The 17,792-nt window shown below is 42.4% G+C and overlaps 1 protein-coding gene across 1 annotated transcript in view; it reads left to right on the top strand.

Moving 5' to 3' along the window:
- igsf3 (immunoglobulin superfamily, member 3) overlaps nucleotides 1-17,792 on the top strand; it is a 105,003-nt gene that overhangs the window by 6,948 nt on the left and 80,263 nt on the right. The window contains exon 2 of the mRNA XM_086051916.1: nucleotides 17,180-17,560. Within this exon, the coding sequence (XP_085908042.1) occupies nucleotides 17,180-17,560 (381 nt within the window). The remainder of the gene's footprint in view (nucleotides 1-17,179; nucleotides 17,561-17,792) is intronic.

Genomic DNA, 17,792 nt, shown 5'->3' with positions numbered 1-17,792 from the left:
CTCTGATGATTCGTCTCTCCAGTTCAAATACAAAGATAAGGGAGCGTGAGAAATGAATCAACTTCTTGAGGGAGGCTTCCTGTCTGTGGCAGTGATTCAGCAGAGAATGGCTGAAGTTAAAGCACAAGCTCAAGATAACTGATAGGACTCCTCCACATCCCAACTTCCTGCCAGTTTTTTTTTTTTTTTTTAATACACGGCCTTTTCACCACAATTCTATCTCAAAATCTGGCAAAGTGACCTAAAAAAAACATCCCCTGGGTGATTCTCTTGGACCACTTCACTGTGTTCTTCTCAGCTGAATGAGTGGCCCTCCAGCCGCCTCCTCCTCCTCCTCCTCCTCTTCATCTTCATCCTCATACTCCTCCAGTGAGTAGCCCCTGACCTCCTCCCCCACTCCGATTCCAACCAGTCTATTGCCCGGGCCCAGTTCCTCTTCAAACAAATGCAATTAGAAACTGCCCCCACCTGAAGGAGGATCCAAAAGAGATTTCCAACTCCCTTAAGGCCACACATTTTCTTTGTATAAATATTTTATCACAAAACAATCTCCACCCCAGTATGTTGTCTGTAAACCACATCACGTGACCAATGAACGACTGTGACCAGTGCGTTAACTCCACACGGCGCTGATAAAACCACTGGACAATTGCTTCCTCCTGCACGTGTAGGCGGGAGCAAGGTAATAAAAGGCAGAGTGTAACTACACCAAAGCTGTCATCATAGACAACAAGGTTAGCGACGCCGGTAATTCATTATCCCTGTTGCTACATGTCCACGTTGGCTTGTTTACCTCTGGAAATGTGTTGCCTGATAGGTACATGCTGAATCTGGGAACGTGTGAGCTAGAGTGCCGCTCATACGAGTGCAGACGTCCAAGACTAAACAAAAATCCATGCTGAATCAATGTTGAGAAATAACCAGTTTTGCAACACTAAAAAAAATGCTCTTTCTTGGCCCAGGCTGACAAAGTGATTGTAAATGTTTGACAAAAATATGTATCATAACTAATACGGAAACAAGAAAGAACAAGCCAGTGAAGTTGTTAGCATTATACAGTAACTGGGCAAAAACAGTTTCTGCCCTGCTTTGTGGTTATGATGGTCCTGCTTTTACTGCCCTGAAGATCACTTACTATATTTTGAACACTATTTTGGCTGAAAACGGGTGAAAGCGACATTGTTTGGGGCAACATTTTTATGACAACTGCAATGTGAAACCTGAAATGCAAACATTTAAAAAGTGGTGTCAAATTGGGTGGTTTTAAAAGAAAGACATTTATCAGTGGAAATACTGAAAGCGTTCGCCTGAAAATGGGAGGACAATTTCTCTCTCTTTATACCCTCTTTCTCTTTGTGCCACCTGAGAACAAAAGCATTGAATTGTGTCACTTGCCACCATGTAATGTATATCGAGCCTTGGGCAATTTTTTTAGATATTACCATGTCCAGTGTTGGTGTCTCACTATTTGCAAGTATTGGCGTCATGACAGTGTTGGGATTGATAAATGGGAAACTCTGTCACGTCTGTGTTTATTAGAGGGCGAATCTTCCTGTATTTAACAGCTGAAGCCACCTTGGACTATTTACAAGCACCTTCACTGCTTTCCCAAACAGTCCAACGCAGACCCATCCCCCCCTCTGGGATCTTTGTCTTCTCCGCCCCTCTTGCTGTCAGGCTTTGAAAGTGATAATGAAGGGCCAGCCAGAAGCTTCCGCTTTACTTCTTCGCACACACTCATACGCGGGTCCCTCATCACAAGATGCTGCTGTCATTCAATGTAGCCTTGCTCCCCACCTTTGTGGATCTCGCACTGGTGGGATTCTCACCAGGTCTTGTAACTATGGCGACCACTCCCCACCTGCAAAGAGATGATCCATATTCAATAGCTCACACTCCCGATGTGCGCGACTAATTGTCTGCATGCGTTTTTATTATTTATTATTCTAAAAGTGCACTTTTGTTCCAACACTGAGCATTCCGCTCAGACTGGCATTATGCGACGTTAATGTGCTTTCTCCGTACTTTTACAGCAAGAACCAAAGAGTTGTGTGTGTTTGTGTGTCTAATTGCTTATGCATAAATGCATGAATTCACAAGCACGTCTTTTGCTGCCTCAAAGGCAAAATGACTGACAATGGCGGAAAAGTCTGTTTGAAGCACGCTAATTAATAGTTAATTAGTTTTTTTTTTTCCCCAATCTGCGGCTTAATCCGCAAACCTGCGAACTGATAGTGAGCTGCCAATCACACAAAATCTCACCAGTGTACATGAAGTAGACACAGCTGTCGCGTCGCAATCGTGCACGAGCACAAGATGGATAATTAGGGACGACAGTGCAGTTTTTTGGGGAGTATACGTTTTTACTAATTAACACCAACGCTCAAAGTGATTGCGCTTGAACATTACACAATATTAGCAGTTTTTTTTGGTGTGTGTGTGTGTTCATGATTTGGCACTTGACTTAAGAGTGAAGTCTTTGTCTGTTGGGTAAATGAAGCATGGATGGGGGTTGGGATGATAGGGCGAGTGGGGGAGCAGGTGTTCATATGGAGTTAATGGTTTTGGCTCTTTTAATGTAGGAGGTGTTTGTGTGTGGGGCGAGGGGTGGGGGGTGTCGGGGGGGCTGCGGTGGAGAGTGGTGCAAACCAGTTTCACAACTCACCTTTAACGCTATTTATAAACGTTTTGTCCCCACAGTTAGAAACAAAACCTGAAGGCTCAACGGTCACATCAAAGCATGACGGCTGTGTTTAAACACTAACTGATGCAGTGTCATGTGACCTAATGACAGCTATGCATTATGTGCTTACTCCTAGGTATCATCAGAGTTTAGGTTTTGAAGCAATTTTTTCCTATAGGAAATAATGGAGAAAGAAAGCAGAATCAAAATGTTTTCACCATATATTAACTCGAGTCAAGTTTAAAATGGTCAAAGTGAAATGATAAGTTAACAGTGTTAGTTTTAAAACCATAAAACACTCAGTTTGGATGTTAATAGACAAAGACATGATGAACTAGGGCTGCACGATATTGAAAAAGCATGCAATATGTGAAATGGTTGTTGAATATATCAATATTGATATTATTGCGATATTTAACGTGTACCTAAAGAAATGACATTTTTATTATCTCATGAAAGATTTTTTTATGCAGCAAAAATAATAAGCTCAACGTATTCTTAGCTAATTAATTGTAATTGTCTTTATGATGTGCATACTGCACGGGCCAATATCGCGTCATTGATATTTTTTCGATATATTGTGCAGCCCTATAAGATACCATCTCATGTATCTCATTTTAACATTTTTATTTGTATTACAAGTGTAAAAAACGTATGAACTGTAAAATATTAACAACAATAAAACATTGTTAACAAGCAGCGCACACAGGAAAATGCTTTAAAAGGGAGTGTGTTTACTTCATGTCTGATAAAAACATAAAAAAAAAAAATCAAAGTGTTATTACCAGTATTTAATTCTTTCTGAGTTTTGTCTGATTTTGGAGGCATATATTTCCCCCAAATCTACAAACTCAGGGGTTCTTCTCTTGATGTTCCGCTTATTAAAAAAAATCCACAGAAAAAGCAAAATACATGTCTTTTGAACATTTTGTCATATTTTCCTCTAAAGTCTTCATTCTGAATTCTACCACCACGGGGTCATTCGACTTCGCTATATCGCTACGGATGCACCCCAACTAGAAACGCAATAATAAGCATTTTGTGAAATAAACACCTTTCGAAAGGTCTTTTCACCTAGCGCCTGGTTTCCATGGTGGTCACCATGGTGGTCAGCATGGGGCAGGGCGCAGGGACCACAGCCCTCCGGTGCAAGCTTGCCCTTATTTGGAAACGGTTGCTTAGCGGCCGAGCAGGAAGTAGCATGCGTGCATGTCCTGCTGGTTGGTCTACTGTATTGCTGTTGCCACTTTCACTTTCACTGCAACCCCTCTCCTATTGGACGTGCCGTGTGACGTCACATCTATGCTGCTCCTGAGCTTAGCATTTTTCAACTCTATGCTTGGTGCCCTCACAGCATATACACAATGAATGAATAGGTTTGTCGATAGCAAACTGCGGTCTACTAAATGCAGCGTGAAAGGCCCTTAAGCATTTCAATCAAAAGTGAGCATTATTGCCTTTTTAAATGCCGGTACAATTCTTTTCTTTGCTCTTGTTAGATTTCGCAAGTGTCGCCAATGTCATGGTCCGTGTGTGTAGATCGTCGAGATGATCACAAGCACAAATTTGTCGGCGTACTTTCGTGATCAGAGACAGAAGAAGCACTCGTGTCACCTAGCTGCATCTTGAATTATTTATTCCAAATAAGGTTAGTAGAGAACAATCTTCAAACAAACCCAATTCTACTTGCACATCACAATGTTAACACCGCTGTGCCATATGTGACTGATGCTGTTTTATCCGTTTTGGCACAGACTGCGATGTGCAGCTGCATATCTGCAGTTTGAAATTAATGTAGCATCTAGAGTATTTGTTTCATGATGCGTGACTCGGCAATGAATATAACATTTGGCCTCTAAAAGAGTTGAATCGATGGCCCTTGAGCTCTTTTTTATGAGCAGGATTAATTGATTAATCGGTCATTGCGAATTTTGTAGATTGTGGGTACTAACAATAATAACATAAGGTATGGAGTTGTGCTACATTCATGCTATGGCCCGACTCACAAGCTCTATTATTCTGCTCGTGACAACACTGGCATGGAAGTAGGAGTGCAACCATCAATCGCGAGAGGTTGGCGACTAAAGTCAGACTTGCTTGGTTAAAACTTATGAAAGAATTGACCTCTGTGAAAATGTGTATTTTCAAGGTAGTGTCATATGTTTTGTTTTGTTTTGTTTTTGAAAGCAAAGTTATTTTTGGTGTAGTGTGCCTAAACCTGGCAACCCAACAGTATCCTGTGATGCGGAGTGCAGAGGGCAGCTTTTGAAACATGTATCATAGAGGGAGCTCCGAAGACTATTACATTTGGATTCAAGGATTATGTATTTTTGTAAATCGGGAAAAAAGAGAATAGCAACAAGCAAACTTTGCCACTCAAATATAAAACACACAACAACTATGACGTTTCATCACTATAAAACACACAAAGAGAGGTAAGCTATGTTGACTTCCTAGTTTAGCTACAGATGGCTGGTCAAACATTAATCAAGCTTCATGTTGATGATGCACAATACAGTATATGTTGTCACTGAGCAAGATTGTATGACTTAACTTCTGACTTGTTTAAAGCTGATTAGGGACTGGACTTGGAAATAATTGTCCAAGAATTGCAGTTTATCGATTTCATTGATCGCTAATGAAGTACATTCGGTCCAATGCCCAGCCCTTGTTTTCAAAATCTTGTGCTGACCTTGAGTCAACCCAGTTAGGGATGACTGAAATCTACATAGGGAGGATCCAGACAGACATAATGCGATTTGAGGAACAGTGGCTTTCCGGCATGAGCAGACACAAAACCGAATTCGATGCCACTGATGAAATATTAAACTGGAAATCTTTGAAAATATCATTTAAAGAGTTCCAAAGACTCTCTGAATGCTGATTATCCATTTCAAACAACGCTAAAAAAAGCATCACTTCCACATCACGGTCCAACTGAGAGGCAAATCAGCTGTGGGTGTGGGTGGAAGAAAGGAGTCTCTTCAGCAGAGAGTGTTGGAATGTTCATCTTTCAGCATTCACTTAATAAATCACTATGATCACTTGCAAAATGCCCAGCGTGTAGACTGAAATTTACGCGTGGAATGTGTTTGCAGATCTGAGTCATGTTACCTTCTATCCATTATTTGCCCATAGCGCTTGTCCTGGTTGGGGTTCACGGTGAATTTATCCCAGGTGACTTTGGGCAAAAGGCAGAGTAAACCTTGGACTGGTTGCGAGCCAATCACAGGACACATATAGACAAACAATAATTCACACCTGTGGACACTTTAACATCTTCAATAAACCTAACATGCATGTTTTTGGGATGTGGGTAGAACTCTGACGACCCAGGCAGAACCCATACAAGTCGACATGCGCATAATAGATCTGCTTTTACATACAGTATAATTACTGTAACCTTAAACAGGCCGTTCATTCAAGCTGTAATTTTACCTGTATTCAACCAGGTGAACTCTTGCGTTGAAAAGTGCCATTTCCAAGTGAGCTGTGTAAAACAAGCAGCAGTACATAAAAGAGAAGTAAACAAACATTCAACATTTAAGCAACGCACATTAAAAATCTAAAAAGTAACAGTTAAAAACAGTCAGAAAATAACACAACTGATTAAACATAAAAGATGTTTCTGCCTCCTTAAAGTGGAAATCAACCCGAACATATTTTTTTCAAGGATATGTTCTATACAGGCCCACTCGTTGAAACACAGCATTCTGATTAATATTGCGTTTGTGGAATATGAGTTAAGCAGCAAAATCCACCCGTTTTTAGCCATCTCAGGGGGCGGCCATTTTGCCATTCTGTCGACTGAAAATGACATCACAGTTGCTCAAGGCTCAGGTCACGACCAATCACAGCTCAACTGTTTTCTGAAGCTGAGCCGTGATTGGTCATTACCTGAGCCCTGAGCAACTGCGATGTCATTTTCAGTCGACAGAAGTGACAAAATGGCCGCGCCCAGAGACGGCTAAAAATGACAAACGACAAACGCAATATATATCAGAATGACTTGCTTCAACTAGTGGGCCTGCATAGAACATATACTTGAAAAAAAATATGTTTAGGTTGACTTCCACTTTAAATGCCCACGTTTTGATCCATTTGATAACATATTACACACTGACTGTAGTTTTAAAATCATTCTGTCACTGTGAACAATTTAATGTTTTCCTTATTAATCTAACATGCATGTTTTTGGAACGTGGGAGGAAACCTGAGTACACTGCTAACATGTGGAGAGAAACTAACTCCGCACAGGAAGCCAAAATTTGAGGTAGACATGCTAACAACTTTGCTGCCCTTTGGAACAAAGTATTTTGCCGAAATAATTCATCTTCAGTTGATAAGTTTTCCTAGTGGTCGCTTTAGGAACATCTGACTCGTGGCCCGAGGTCTTCAATAGGGCTCTGAAATGCACAAGAGAACGATGTGGAGTGGCCACATGTGCGCTCAGCTTGCACACCCCCTCCAGCGCATTGCGTGTACACACTCCCTTCAATGGACAGGAGCAACACACTTAGAAGTTGGAATCAGGCGTGAAACTCCCCCCGCTGCTCCCGTCCTGCTCTCACCAGCTGTTATGTGCAGCCACACAGGTGGGGTCATGGCGCCCGTCGCCCAGGGGAGCCATAATTTAAGAATAGTTAGCCTAGCGCAGGAGGCGAATGGACGACGTGAAGCGCGTGTACCAAAAAGCAGGGGTCCGATTTCAGGCTTTTTGATATGCCATGTAATGACCTCCAAACTTGTTTTTCCCTCTGAGTTTTCCACGTGTAAACACGAGGAACCAGTCTGTTAGCTACCTTTAGCACATTGTGCAGGTGTATCTAATGTGGCAGGTGAGGATGCATTCTGTATTGAGGACCAAACATGACTTGTTTTCATATTTGGCATTTTCAGAAGCGATGTAATTTGTTTTCAGGACAAGGTAATTGAGGCCAATACATTCAGTATATCAGAAAGTAACAACTGGCATTTTACTGCCTCTGCCAAGAAAGCTTGGTGTATAAATGGAGCATGGCTCATGAAGCAGCCCGTTCAATTATTTTTACATTGCAAAAAGTGTCTTTACATTAACTTTGGCACTCCGAGCCTCCCTAATTTAATAGTCTGCCTCTGACTGAGCGGAACCACGACTCGGGCCATATTACGGACGCTCGTTCTTGCTGTGCTGATGTCCTATGAGTCTTAAACATAACAGCGGTGAATAAATTACTATTAACCGATCTATAGCGGTTGCTGTGACATTCATTAATGCTGCAAACAAAGCAGCAACCATTCATAAATATTGCTGAAGAGCTACAGAAAGGAAACAGTTCGTGCTGCTGTGCATTCACATCATGCCACAGAATAAGTTGCGGTCCCGCCACCTGTTTGTTCATTTGGATCGTGCGGAGTGGAAAAATCATTCTTTTGGATCTTTTTTTCTCGGAATTGCTTGACAGTCGTTCAAGTGAAGCTGTATGTCTCAGAAGATTACACATTCGGATCATCCATTCATCTGTTTTCTATAGCACTTGTCCTCCTTGGACTGATCGTCAACCAATCACAGGACACATAGATTTATTCATGGACAATTTAGAGTCTTCAGTGAATGTTTTTGGAATATGGGAGGAAGCTAGAGTACTTGTAGAAAACCCACGCATGTACGGAGAGAACAAGAGTCTAGATTTAAATCCCGAGCTTCATAACTCGAAGGCAGATATACCCTATTACCTAGTTCCTGCCATTTATATTCCAAAGCCACTTGTCTTTTTTTTTTTATTCCATTCTACAATCAGTGTCTGCCCCATATAGGACCTACTGTTCCAGGAAACTGGTCAAACTCAACTTAGTTCATATTATGTCATGGAATCATCTAAATAATAATTTCCAGCAATGCACTTTCTCAAGTAACATAAGACAGTCAATAAAACTGGAAATTATTTGTTAATCCTGGTTAATATTTTAGCATGGTTTTAACAAGTGTCCTAAATTTAATGAAGACATGGTGATTTGTGTGCAGGTATCATCCATACTGTCATGTGACACAAAAGGTAATCTCCTACTGTAACATTTGCTTTGATAAGTTTGGCACACACCGTTGAGAGGTCCTGGGTTTGAAACTGGGCTCAGAGTTTAAACTCTGTTTTCAAAGGCATAACCTTCTCCCCACAGTTTGGTAAATCCACCAAAAAATATAGATCCAATTGCAGTCATGAAGAAATAAATGTAGGAAATGAAGGCACTAAAGAACTGAAAGGGCAAAGAAAGGATTTAATTAAGGAATATACTTTAATATTGTTTGTTGTTTCCTTTCAGTTATGTCAGTGCTCTTGCTCAATCTGTCCCTTTTGGTCCGGGGATCTTGTTTTAAAAAAAGCAAAACTGTATTTTCGAACCAGTATGAATAACACTTGTCAAGAAGGTACATCATCAATAATATTGAAACCTCCAAATGTTGTTCTCGCTGAAGTTACAAAGGCATCCTCAAATTTGTGCGACTTTAATTATTTAACTCGACTGCTGTAGGAATGAAAAATAGATTGTTTCATATTGACCAGGATGTTTTCTGTAGACGGCACTACTTAATTCTCTATACAGACACAAACAAACACAGCCTCTGTCAGTCATTGGGTTCTTTTGGAAATGTGTGTCTTTCCCAAACTGAACAGGGATTGCTTCATCAATCTGTTGGTTTATAAACCTCCCCTCCCAAAATGATTTCCCCAGAATGTAAATCTTGTAATCCCCACACCATGCACACCACCTGGCTGCCTCTTTTTACTTGAAATTCCATGCAACCAGGAAATGCTGACCTATAATGGAATCCACTTCATCTTCCCATTGTAGGCAATGCCGTCCTCTCTGCCCCGATTGAGGCCGTAATGGCCCGTTGCTGTAAGTGTTTGTCAGCTGTTGACTGGCCCGTCTAATGGAAGCTGAAGGCTTGGCCTCCCTTCCTCGATTTGTTTCTCCATGTCATGAGCACCTGTCTCGCAGCTGGTAGGCATCTGCAGGCTTCGATATTTTCATTCAACACTGGGAAATCGAGCTGTTTCTTTTCCACAAAATAGCATGTTATCGCTTCACCTGTCTCTTAAAACCAGTCCAGATAGTAAAATAGTCAATAATTATGAGGATTTGCTGAATATTTTAACTCAGGGAGTTGGTCAGTGGTTGCTTAAGACAGCTGCGCAACGCTGATTTATACAATTTATTGCTGTGGGTGATTATCACCGCAGGAAGGACATGCTGTCGTAACTGGGAGGACACAGACTGAATTGTAATATGAGATGCTGCAGGGAGCTCATCAATCACAGGTTCAAGAATCAGAGATTGCCTGGGGAGCAAATATGAAAGGAAAAAGTGTCTTTCTTGCTCCATGACCTAGGTTGCATTCTTCTCGTACAAGCCGCTTGTCCCTGCAAGCCTAAAATGTATTTTAGAATTGCTTTGTTCCAAATAATATGATCAGTTTGTAAAACTTGGTCCGAAAACATACAATGATTGTTTGCAAGGATGCTAACAGGGAGGAGGTTTGGTTTATGGATTTGTGAGTGAAGAACTATTATGCAGTAAAATCGTCCTTCCTTGATAACCGATAATCCAGATGCACCTCAAGGGTAATGAGCAAATGATCCTCCTTGACACTGAAAAGACATCCTGCAATCATGCTAAATTGCAGCTGTTGTATCAAGGTTAGAATTTTAGTAGTTTCTTACCGGACGTGTCGTGGGTCAAATTGTTTGGAAGCCTGCAAACCACGGCTTCTGAGAGGTTTCGGGCAAGTCCAATCAGTTCACACTCATGTCTGATTTTTTTGGGGGGGTGTTCACACCTGACAAACCACAACAAAAGGCAAAACGATTGACATAGAAAAACAGTTTGATGTTGAACAATGCCCAGATAATTTAGTAGGATTTCATAGTAGTACTACGATGATTCAATGCTATTTGGGGAAATCAAACATTTAGTCATAGACCTCCTTCATACCCACTACAAATTAATTTGATCAAGATGCGCCTCCAACTCTGAACTGCTTTGATATGTTTTGACAAAAACATAGGTAACTTTTAAAATGAAATGTTTCCGTTCCACACATCACTCAAAAACAGGCGAAGTGGCTCGAGTAATATCTCCCTGTTGCATCGGGATTGATCTTGCTATATATATAGACACCAGCAAACTAATTTTGTCAGGCCTGGATGGCCTGGCAATCTTTTATACCTTAATGAGGACACTTTGGATGCTTTCATTTATCAAACTGTTTGCTCTTTACAAGAATGGCCATTCTGTCTTTTAAAGGGACTGTGGGGCCGGTATGGCCATGTTTTCACTAACAAGTTCATTTTATATATTTTTTGATCAGGAAAATGAAGAGTTGTCATTTTCTATTTTATCAATAAATTTAGGAGAAATTAGGAAATAAGTGACTCCATGAATAACGCCTCTTGTTAATGAGGAGAATGGCCGCGCCCCCTGCCGTTCTATCCTTGTTCGGTCGGAGTCACTGGAGGAACCGATTACAAACTCTCCATTGTAAATCATTGTACTGTCATTGCTTATAACGTCCAAAACGGTGATCAATTGGCACCAAAATGTATTATTCGGGGATATAGATCCATGCTTGCCTGATTACTTGCCCACTGCCAGTCGCCGTCTGCCTCCCGAGAGTTGACACGAGTTTAGCGTTGCTAAATGTCCGAAATATAAACCAGTCGGGGTTTGTGTGCGCATTCATGCTGTTGTCAGCTTCAGCCTGTGTAAGTGGAGAAGCGCTCGCCACGGTATTTTTGATTTTGTGGAGGTGATCATGATGAGATCATGCTTTATGTCTATAAATCCAAACTAGTGTGCAGAACACTTTTATACTTTCACAGGTTGAAGTGGACCAGAGGAGTAATGTGCATTTGCATTTGGGTGGCGATCGGTCGCCGTTTTAGACAACAGAACTGACAAAGCGAGCAATATTACCACGCTTGGCTCCCTCCCGTGACGTAGACAGCTGAGGCCGAAAACATAACATAAGCCACGGCCCAAAAAGGGCCGGGGAAATTTGTCGTAAACCTGATCACAAAAAAAGCCCTTAAGTCACTACAGAGTCTTTTGAGGTGGGCATTTTAGTACTGATGTCATTTTTACATGCAAACCTATTCTATAAGTGCCAATGTTAAGATCATCCAAGTATCCCTTTAAGGTTGACCACTGCAATCTATGGAATTATTTTCTCTTTCCACTTTCCACATTTTAGGAATTGGTCTTGCTCTCTTTTGCACCATGGCAATAATGCTAACAGGCTTAATGCCTTTAGAGCCCTGCAGGGAGAAGAGCCACTTCTGAAAAAAATGCCATGTTCCTGATCTTTCCCTTTCTGTCTCACACATGTACTGCACATGAGGCAGTTGTACGCTTCAAGATTCTCTTAGTTCTGCGCATTTCTGTAGTGTTCAGCACCCTGGAGGCGGCTGTCGTTCTCTCGCTGGCTTTCACCCCTGCCTTACTTTCTTCTTCTCCCAACACCATAACTTATTTTCCTCTCACCATTGCTACCTCGCTGTCTGAGAAGCTTCATAGGGTCTTAGATCTTGGGGATGAGTCTGAACCTCTCTCCAGAGAATGGGACATTGACTGCGTCCACGTTCAGCATGTTAATAATTCATTCAAACATCACTTGGTCCGAGTTTATTCTGCTCCGTGTCACTGCCAATTTCCCCCTAAAAGTTTTTTTTATTGTAAAAGTTAATGGGTGTGGGGGGGGAGAGGAATGTGGGGGCATCTGTTCATTTATACAATAGGAGGCAGGCTCAATGCCCGTTATTAGCTTCAGAAACATAATAACCCCATCATTCTGGTACTGTTTTCTGTGACAGTGTTATTTTTGCAACAAAAGCATTCACCAAGTCAGATTTGACATTACTTTACTTTTTTTTTTATTATTAATAATCAATGGCTGACAAAATAACACTTGAAGCTTATTACTGGTAAATTTAGATCTGAAGGACAAACATCTCAAATGCGGGACCTCAGTATGGCCAATTTCGGGCATGTGGGTTGATTATCCAAGCTAACAAATTATCTGTTCATTACCACCTAACCTGCCTATCCTTGAAAATAGACAGATTTAGTTCCAAATTCGGACACATTTCATGGTCTATGAGCAATGTCCAAGACTGGGCATGCACTGACCACTTGGGCTGCCACAAAAGATTATTTTGCTAGTCCACTAATCACCAACAGTAGTCGACTAATTCGATCATGTGTAAATTGGAGCAAGCTGCTGTTATATAACCACATTATCTTACAGCGTGAATTATCTGAGGTATGTGCGTAGCGGGAGAAGGGCGAAATGAGACAGTTTTCAAGAGAAAAAAAGTAAGCGCCAAATGAATGAATACATGAATAAACAACTTGTTGACTTGACTAACCTTGGCTGATCTACTGACCACCAAGTCCTCCAGTTCAGTTCACTTTGGAACGGAAAAAAAAAATAAAAATCCTGATCTGATTCGTGGTCTACAGGACACACTTTGGAGGTCCAAATTATGCTGCCAAACAAAAAGGGTTGTTTGGTGCCAATTCAATATGCAATCAAACTGATCGATAAAATGTTTTTCATTTTAAATTTTTTTTTTTATTCCATGCTTTGGTTTTTGGAGCGCAACACTTCAAAATGCACTTAGTCTTCGTCAGCAGGGCTGTGTGCGTTGAGTTTGACGAGAATCAAGAGTGTCGTTGCAATTACTCAAACGCACGCATCATATGCATCACAGTGTGTGCGTGTCGACTCTGAAATAACGAGGCAACAGCAGCCGCGTCAGACCGTGACAGTGCAGCCTTGTTTAGTGGAGATGGTTCCTCTACTCTAAAATAAAACTGACGTGGAGGAGAATGTCACTGTTGATAATCAAAACTCAAATTTCCTTAAATCAAAATAGTGCTTCTGGTGCCAGTCACCTCGGAGCCAGCAGTTTGATTCGCAAATTGGAGCTGTAAAATTGTATATATTAGTGCATCTGCTCTTGTGCTTTCGGTGCCCTCTATATCACTTACACCCTGCGGTGCTTTTATTATACACCTTCCTAGGTGTGTAATTATCACATGTCGTGGAAGAGTGATGTGAGTAGGCTTGAGTGCTAGTAGCCTTGAAATCCACTGAGAATAAGACAGTGGCCACAAATGATTGGATTAGTGCGTCCCCCCCACCTCTCCACTTAGAATAATCCTCTTTTGTAGCATCCGGAATGTATGTGTGTGTGTGTGTGTGTGTGTGTTTTGGAGTCATCTGCCTCTCTCTCTCCTGGCAGCTCGTGTACAGTGAGGTCGTGTGCGGGGTTCGTCCGTAGAGATGGAGCAGCATCCTGCACGAAACACATGCTTGATGCGCAGTGTGGGATGCCGCTATGACACACTGGAGGCAGTGAAGGCAGGAGGCGAGTGAGGGGTAGGAGCGATGGAGATGCGTGTTAATAATAGACAAATCTGAGGCCTTATCGAGCAAATATGGGCACTTCGGGATTGACTCAAGCGTTGCCAGGGGTGAAGAAGAACCGTGAGTGCGGTGAAGGGGGTAGAGTTGGATTATTGTGGTTGGGACGTAGCGGAATGCAGTGATGTGTTGAAGGTCTGTTAGGGTTTGGTATGTCATTGTCAACCTCTAAACAGCCCACAGAACGACAGGCACTTTGAAGTCTGGTAGAGCTGTTTAAATCCTGCCTGAAAAGACGCCGAAGAGCAAGGCAAAGAGAGGAGACGTAAGAGGAGGCTTGAAGGGCTGAGATGTAGAAGAAGGGATTGAAGGCGATTGAAACACGGGAGGAAGGGGGTTAAAATATAATCAGAAGTGAGGAAGCAACTTTTCCTCAGCAGATGGCGTTCGGTGTTTTGGATGGAAGGGTAATGCTATACGGTTTCAGCATTTTAGAGATGAGTCCCTGCAACATGAGAAGCGGTGATACAGCAGCGGTGCAACAGTGAGTCAAAGCGAGCGTCGCCAGAGTAGTGCTTTGTCATCACGGCGATGTAAAACGGGAATCGGGTGTGAGTCAGAGGAGACGGCGGATCCTTTTACCCAATGCATCCCGCAACCCGCTCTGCTGCGTTTATATTTACATTGTCTCAGAGGCATACCGTAGTTTGAGACATACTTAAGCATACACTCTCAGGGAAAAAAAAGCACTGTACTGTACCTTTAGGCAGAGCCGGGCATTTTACAAACATTTCCCGGTCCGCTTATCAACCATGAAGCTGTCAAAAAGCCTCGGCAGCGGCCAACGGGAAACGGAAACCTTGCCATTGAAGCCTCACGGCGAAAATAGACGAGAGGAAAATGGGCTTCCGACTATGCTTAATCGGTTTATTTTTTTTAAATTTCTCATCTTTCGTTTATCGCCCAAAAATGGGCATCCGTCATAGGCGGATAGCCACACCGATCCATCACATCGGCGGAATGCCCAGCTCTGCCTTTCGGGGTACAATGGCTCATCACTGGCGTGCATCCACAATTGCGCTGTTTTTGACCCTTTTTCTCTCGTGCTGTTCTGCCTGATGTAGGCCCCATTGAACTTGAAATGAGATCCTAAAAGTTAAATAAATATTACCCGTCTATAGGCTGGTCCGCCTCTAATTTCAAACGCCGTCCGTTGGGGCGTCCGACTAAACTTTGACTCAGAAATTGGTGCATGCTGTACTTCTGTACCTTTGTCAAAAAGTTTAACTCCTTACATAGTTACATAAGTGTATTCCAGTGAGAAAAGAGAATCCACATATTGCATATTGTTATGAGTTGATGCTCATTATAGTTATGGTCGGAGAGATGCATTTTTCAGCTGGGCCACAATGTACAAAAGCGCAGTGCTAATAATGAGCAATATAGAATTACAAAGCACTTAGCTTCTTATTATCTAAAGCCTTTAATAATACCACTCTTGTGTTCCCTGGAGTTTTATCTGTGAATGTACCTGGCTAAGTGGGAGTTTTAGCCCTCTTCCATTCTTGAAAGCAATATCCAGCGTTAATGCGTTATTTTAAGATATTGCTTCAATGGAGCTGATGTGCCGATTATTGTATCCTTTGGCCAAATTAAGCTTTTTCACTTCTGAGTTTGTAATAGCCACTTTTTAAAGACCATACAATTTGTACTATCCCATGGTTCATAGCCTATAAATCCAGTGGGGGGGGTTGGGGAAAAATAACCATACGTCATGGTTACTGATGCCATTCTATTTTTTTTTTTTGCTTTGAGTTACCAGGGCAGTTCAATTTAAATCCTAGTCAAGGACTCTTAAAGTAAATACAAGATTTGAGTGGATTTAAGATGCACATGAGTGGAATGGGCCTCAATTGCAGTTGACGGAAGACCTGGCGCTTTAAGCACAGAAAGAAAATGATGAATGAGGGAGTCTGGCAAATTTGCATGACACACACCACACATATATGTAAAAATATGTATGCACACACAGCAAAAACACTTCCATTTCCCCCTATTGTGCTCACTGAATCGGCAAATGTGCAACGGTGTCGTCCTTTTTCAGCGAGATATGCCAGTATTGGAGCAAAAGACACACTGCTAACAGACACAATGCATGATCTTACATGCACGCACACACACTTGCACTAATGACACAGAATAAAAAAACAGTGCTATCTATGTAAGTGTAAGGCAAAGTTACTATGAGTGGATGGGAAGCTGTAGAAGATAAAAAGCTGTCTGGTGAATTATTAATGTCCAAGCATTGTGTCCACTGCCTCTTTAAAGACACACACACACACGCACACTCACCCCCACCGACACACACACACACACAGCTGCAAATCCCAGTTGTTGTGCAGACAGGAAACGACATACTTGTCGCTCTGTCTGGATTTTGGGCATGTGTAACTGCTCTGTTGTGTCCGGACCCAAAAGAGGAGGGGGTGTTTGTCGCTGTTGGCTGAATGGAGAATGTTGTGTGTGAGTGTGCCGGGGTGCAAGTGGGTGCATGTGTGGATGAGGCAACATTCACGCACCGCCTGCCAGCAAACACTACAACAATGTACCAAAAAGTCATAAACAGCTTTCATTTATGCAGCATTCAGCTTGCTGTAATAATTTGTGCGTGTTGTAATCACTCATGATTAAATGAAAACATGATTTATTCATGGTAGAGCATAAATGTGTAAATGTGTCTTTAAAAAAAAAAAAAAAAAAAGGACGTTTATCACCAAAATGCATATTTATTACGTTCACTCACAGTTTACACCCGTTCGCTATGATGCATCCGTTTAGCTGCAAACCAAATAGCAGTGAGTCGGATTGGATAGCAGCTGTTAAAAAGACTAAGTGAATAATTCACGCATTGAAAAACAGTGTGTACGTACACACCTCAAGCTCACTCCCGAGGATGTGTACCTGCAGATGTTCCTTTATTTCCTGTGAGAGGTGCGGTGCGCAAACACGACCAATGCTAAATATTTCAAAGTGCAGTTTTGTAACCCATGTTCTTGCATTCCTCCCAATCTCTGCCTTTCCTCCCGTAGCAAGTGCCGCTGTGGCCCAGCGAGTGGTGACGGTGCAAAGCGGGCCGCTGATTCGGACCGAGGGCTCCCACGTGACCATCTGGTGCAACGTGACGGGCTACAAAGAAGGCGTGGAGCAGGACTTCGAGTGGTCCATGTACCTGCCGTCCGCACCCGACCGGGAGATCCGCATCGTGAGCACGGCCCAACCCAACTACGCCTACGCTGTCTACTCCCAGAGGGTGAACAGCAAGGACATCTACGTGGAGAGGCTGAGCCGCGACTCGGCCATGCTGCACATCACCAAAGTGCAGGCCAAGGACCAGGGCCTGTTTGAGTGTTACACACCCAACACTGATGGCCGCTACCTTGGCTCCTACAGTGCACGCACCAACCTCACCGGTGAGTCTCGCGCACATGGACATAAACACACACCCACGCACATGCATACAAATACTGGAATAGTACCATACCATCTTTGTCCATGACAGTGTCAACATTTCAAACGGTTACAAACGGTGCACGGCGTAGGAATATGCCATCACGGTGTACAATAACGCACGCTCAGTTATGACCACACTTAAGGCCTGATCGCAAAAAGTGGGCCGTTTAAGCTAGCAGTTGCTGGGTGTGT

Source organism: Filicampus tigris, chromosome 14 (assembly GCF_054856515.1).
Source record: "Filicampus tigris isolate MCC_2025a chromosome 14, RoL_Ftig_1.0, whole genome shotgun sequence".
Classification (NCBI taxonomy): Eukaryota; Metazoa; Chordata; class Actinopteri; order Syngnathiformes; family Syngnathidae; genus Filicampus; species Filicampus tigris.
The sequence above is the reverse complement of the archived record's forward strand: the minus strand, read 5'-3'. Positions and strand labels throughout refer to the sequence as shown.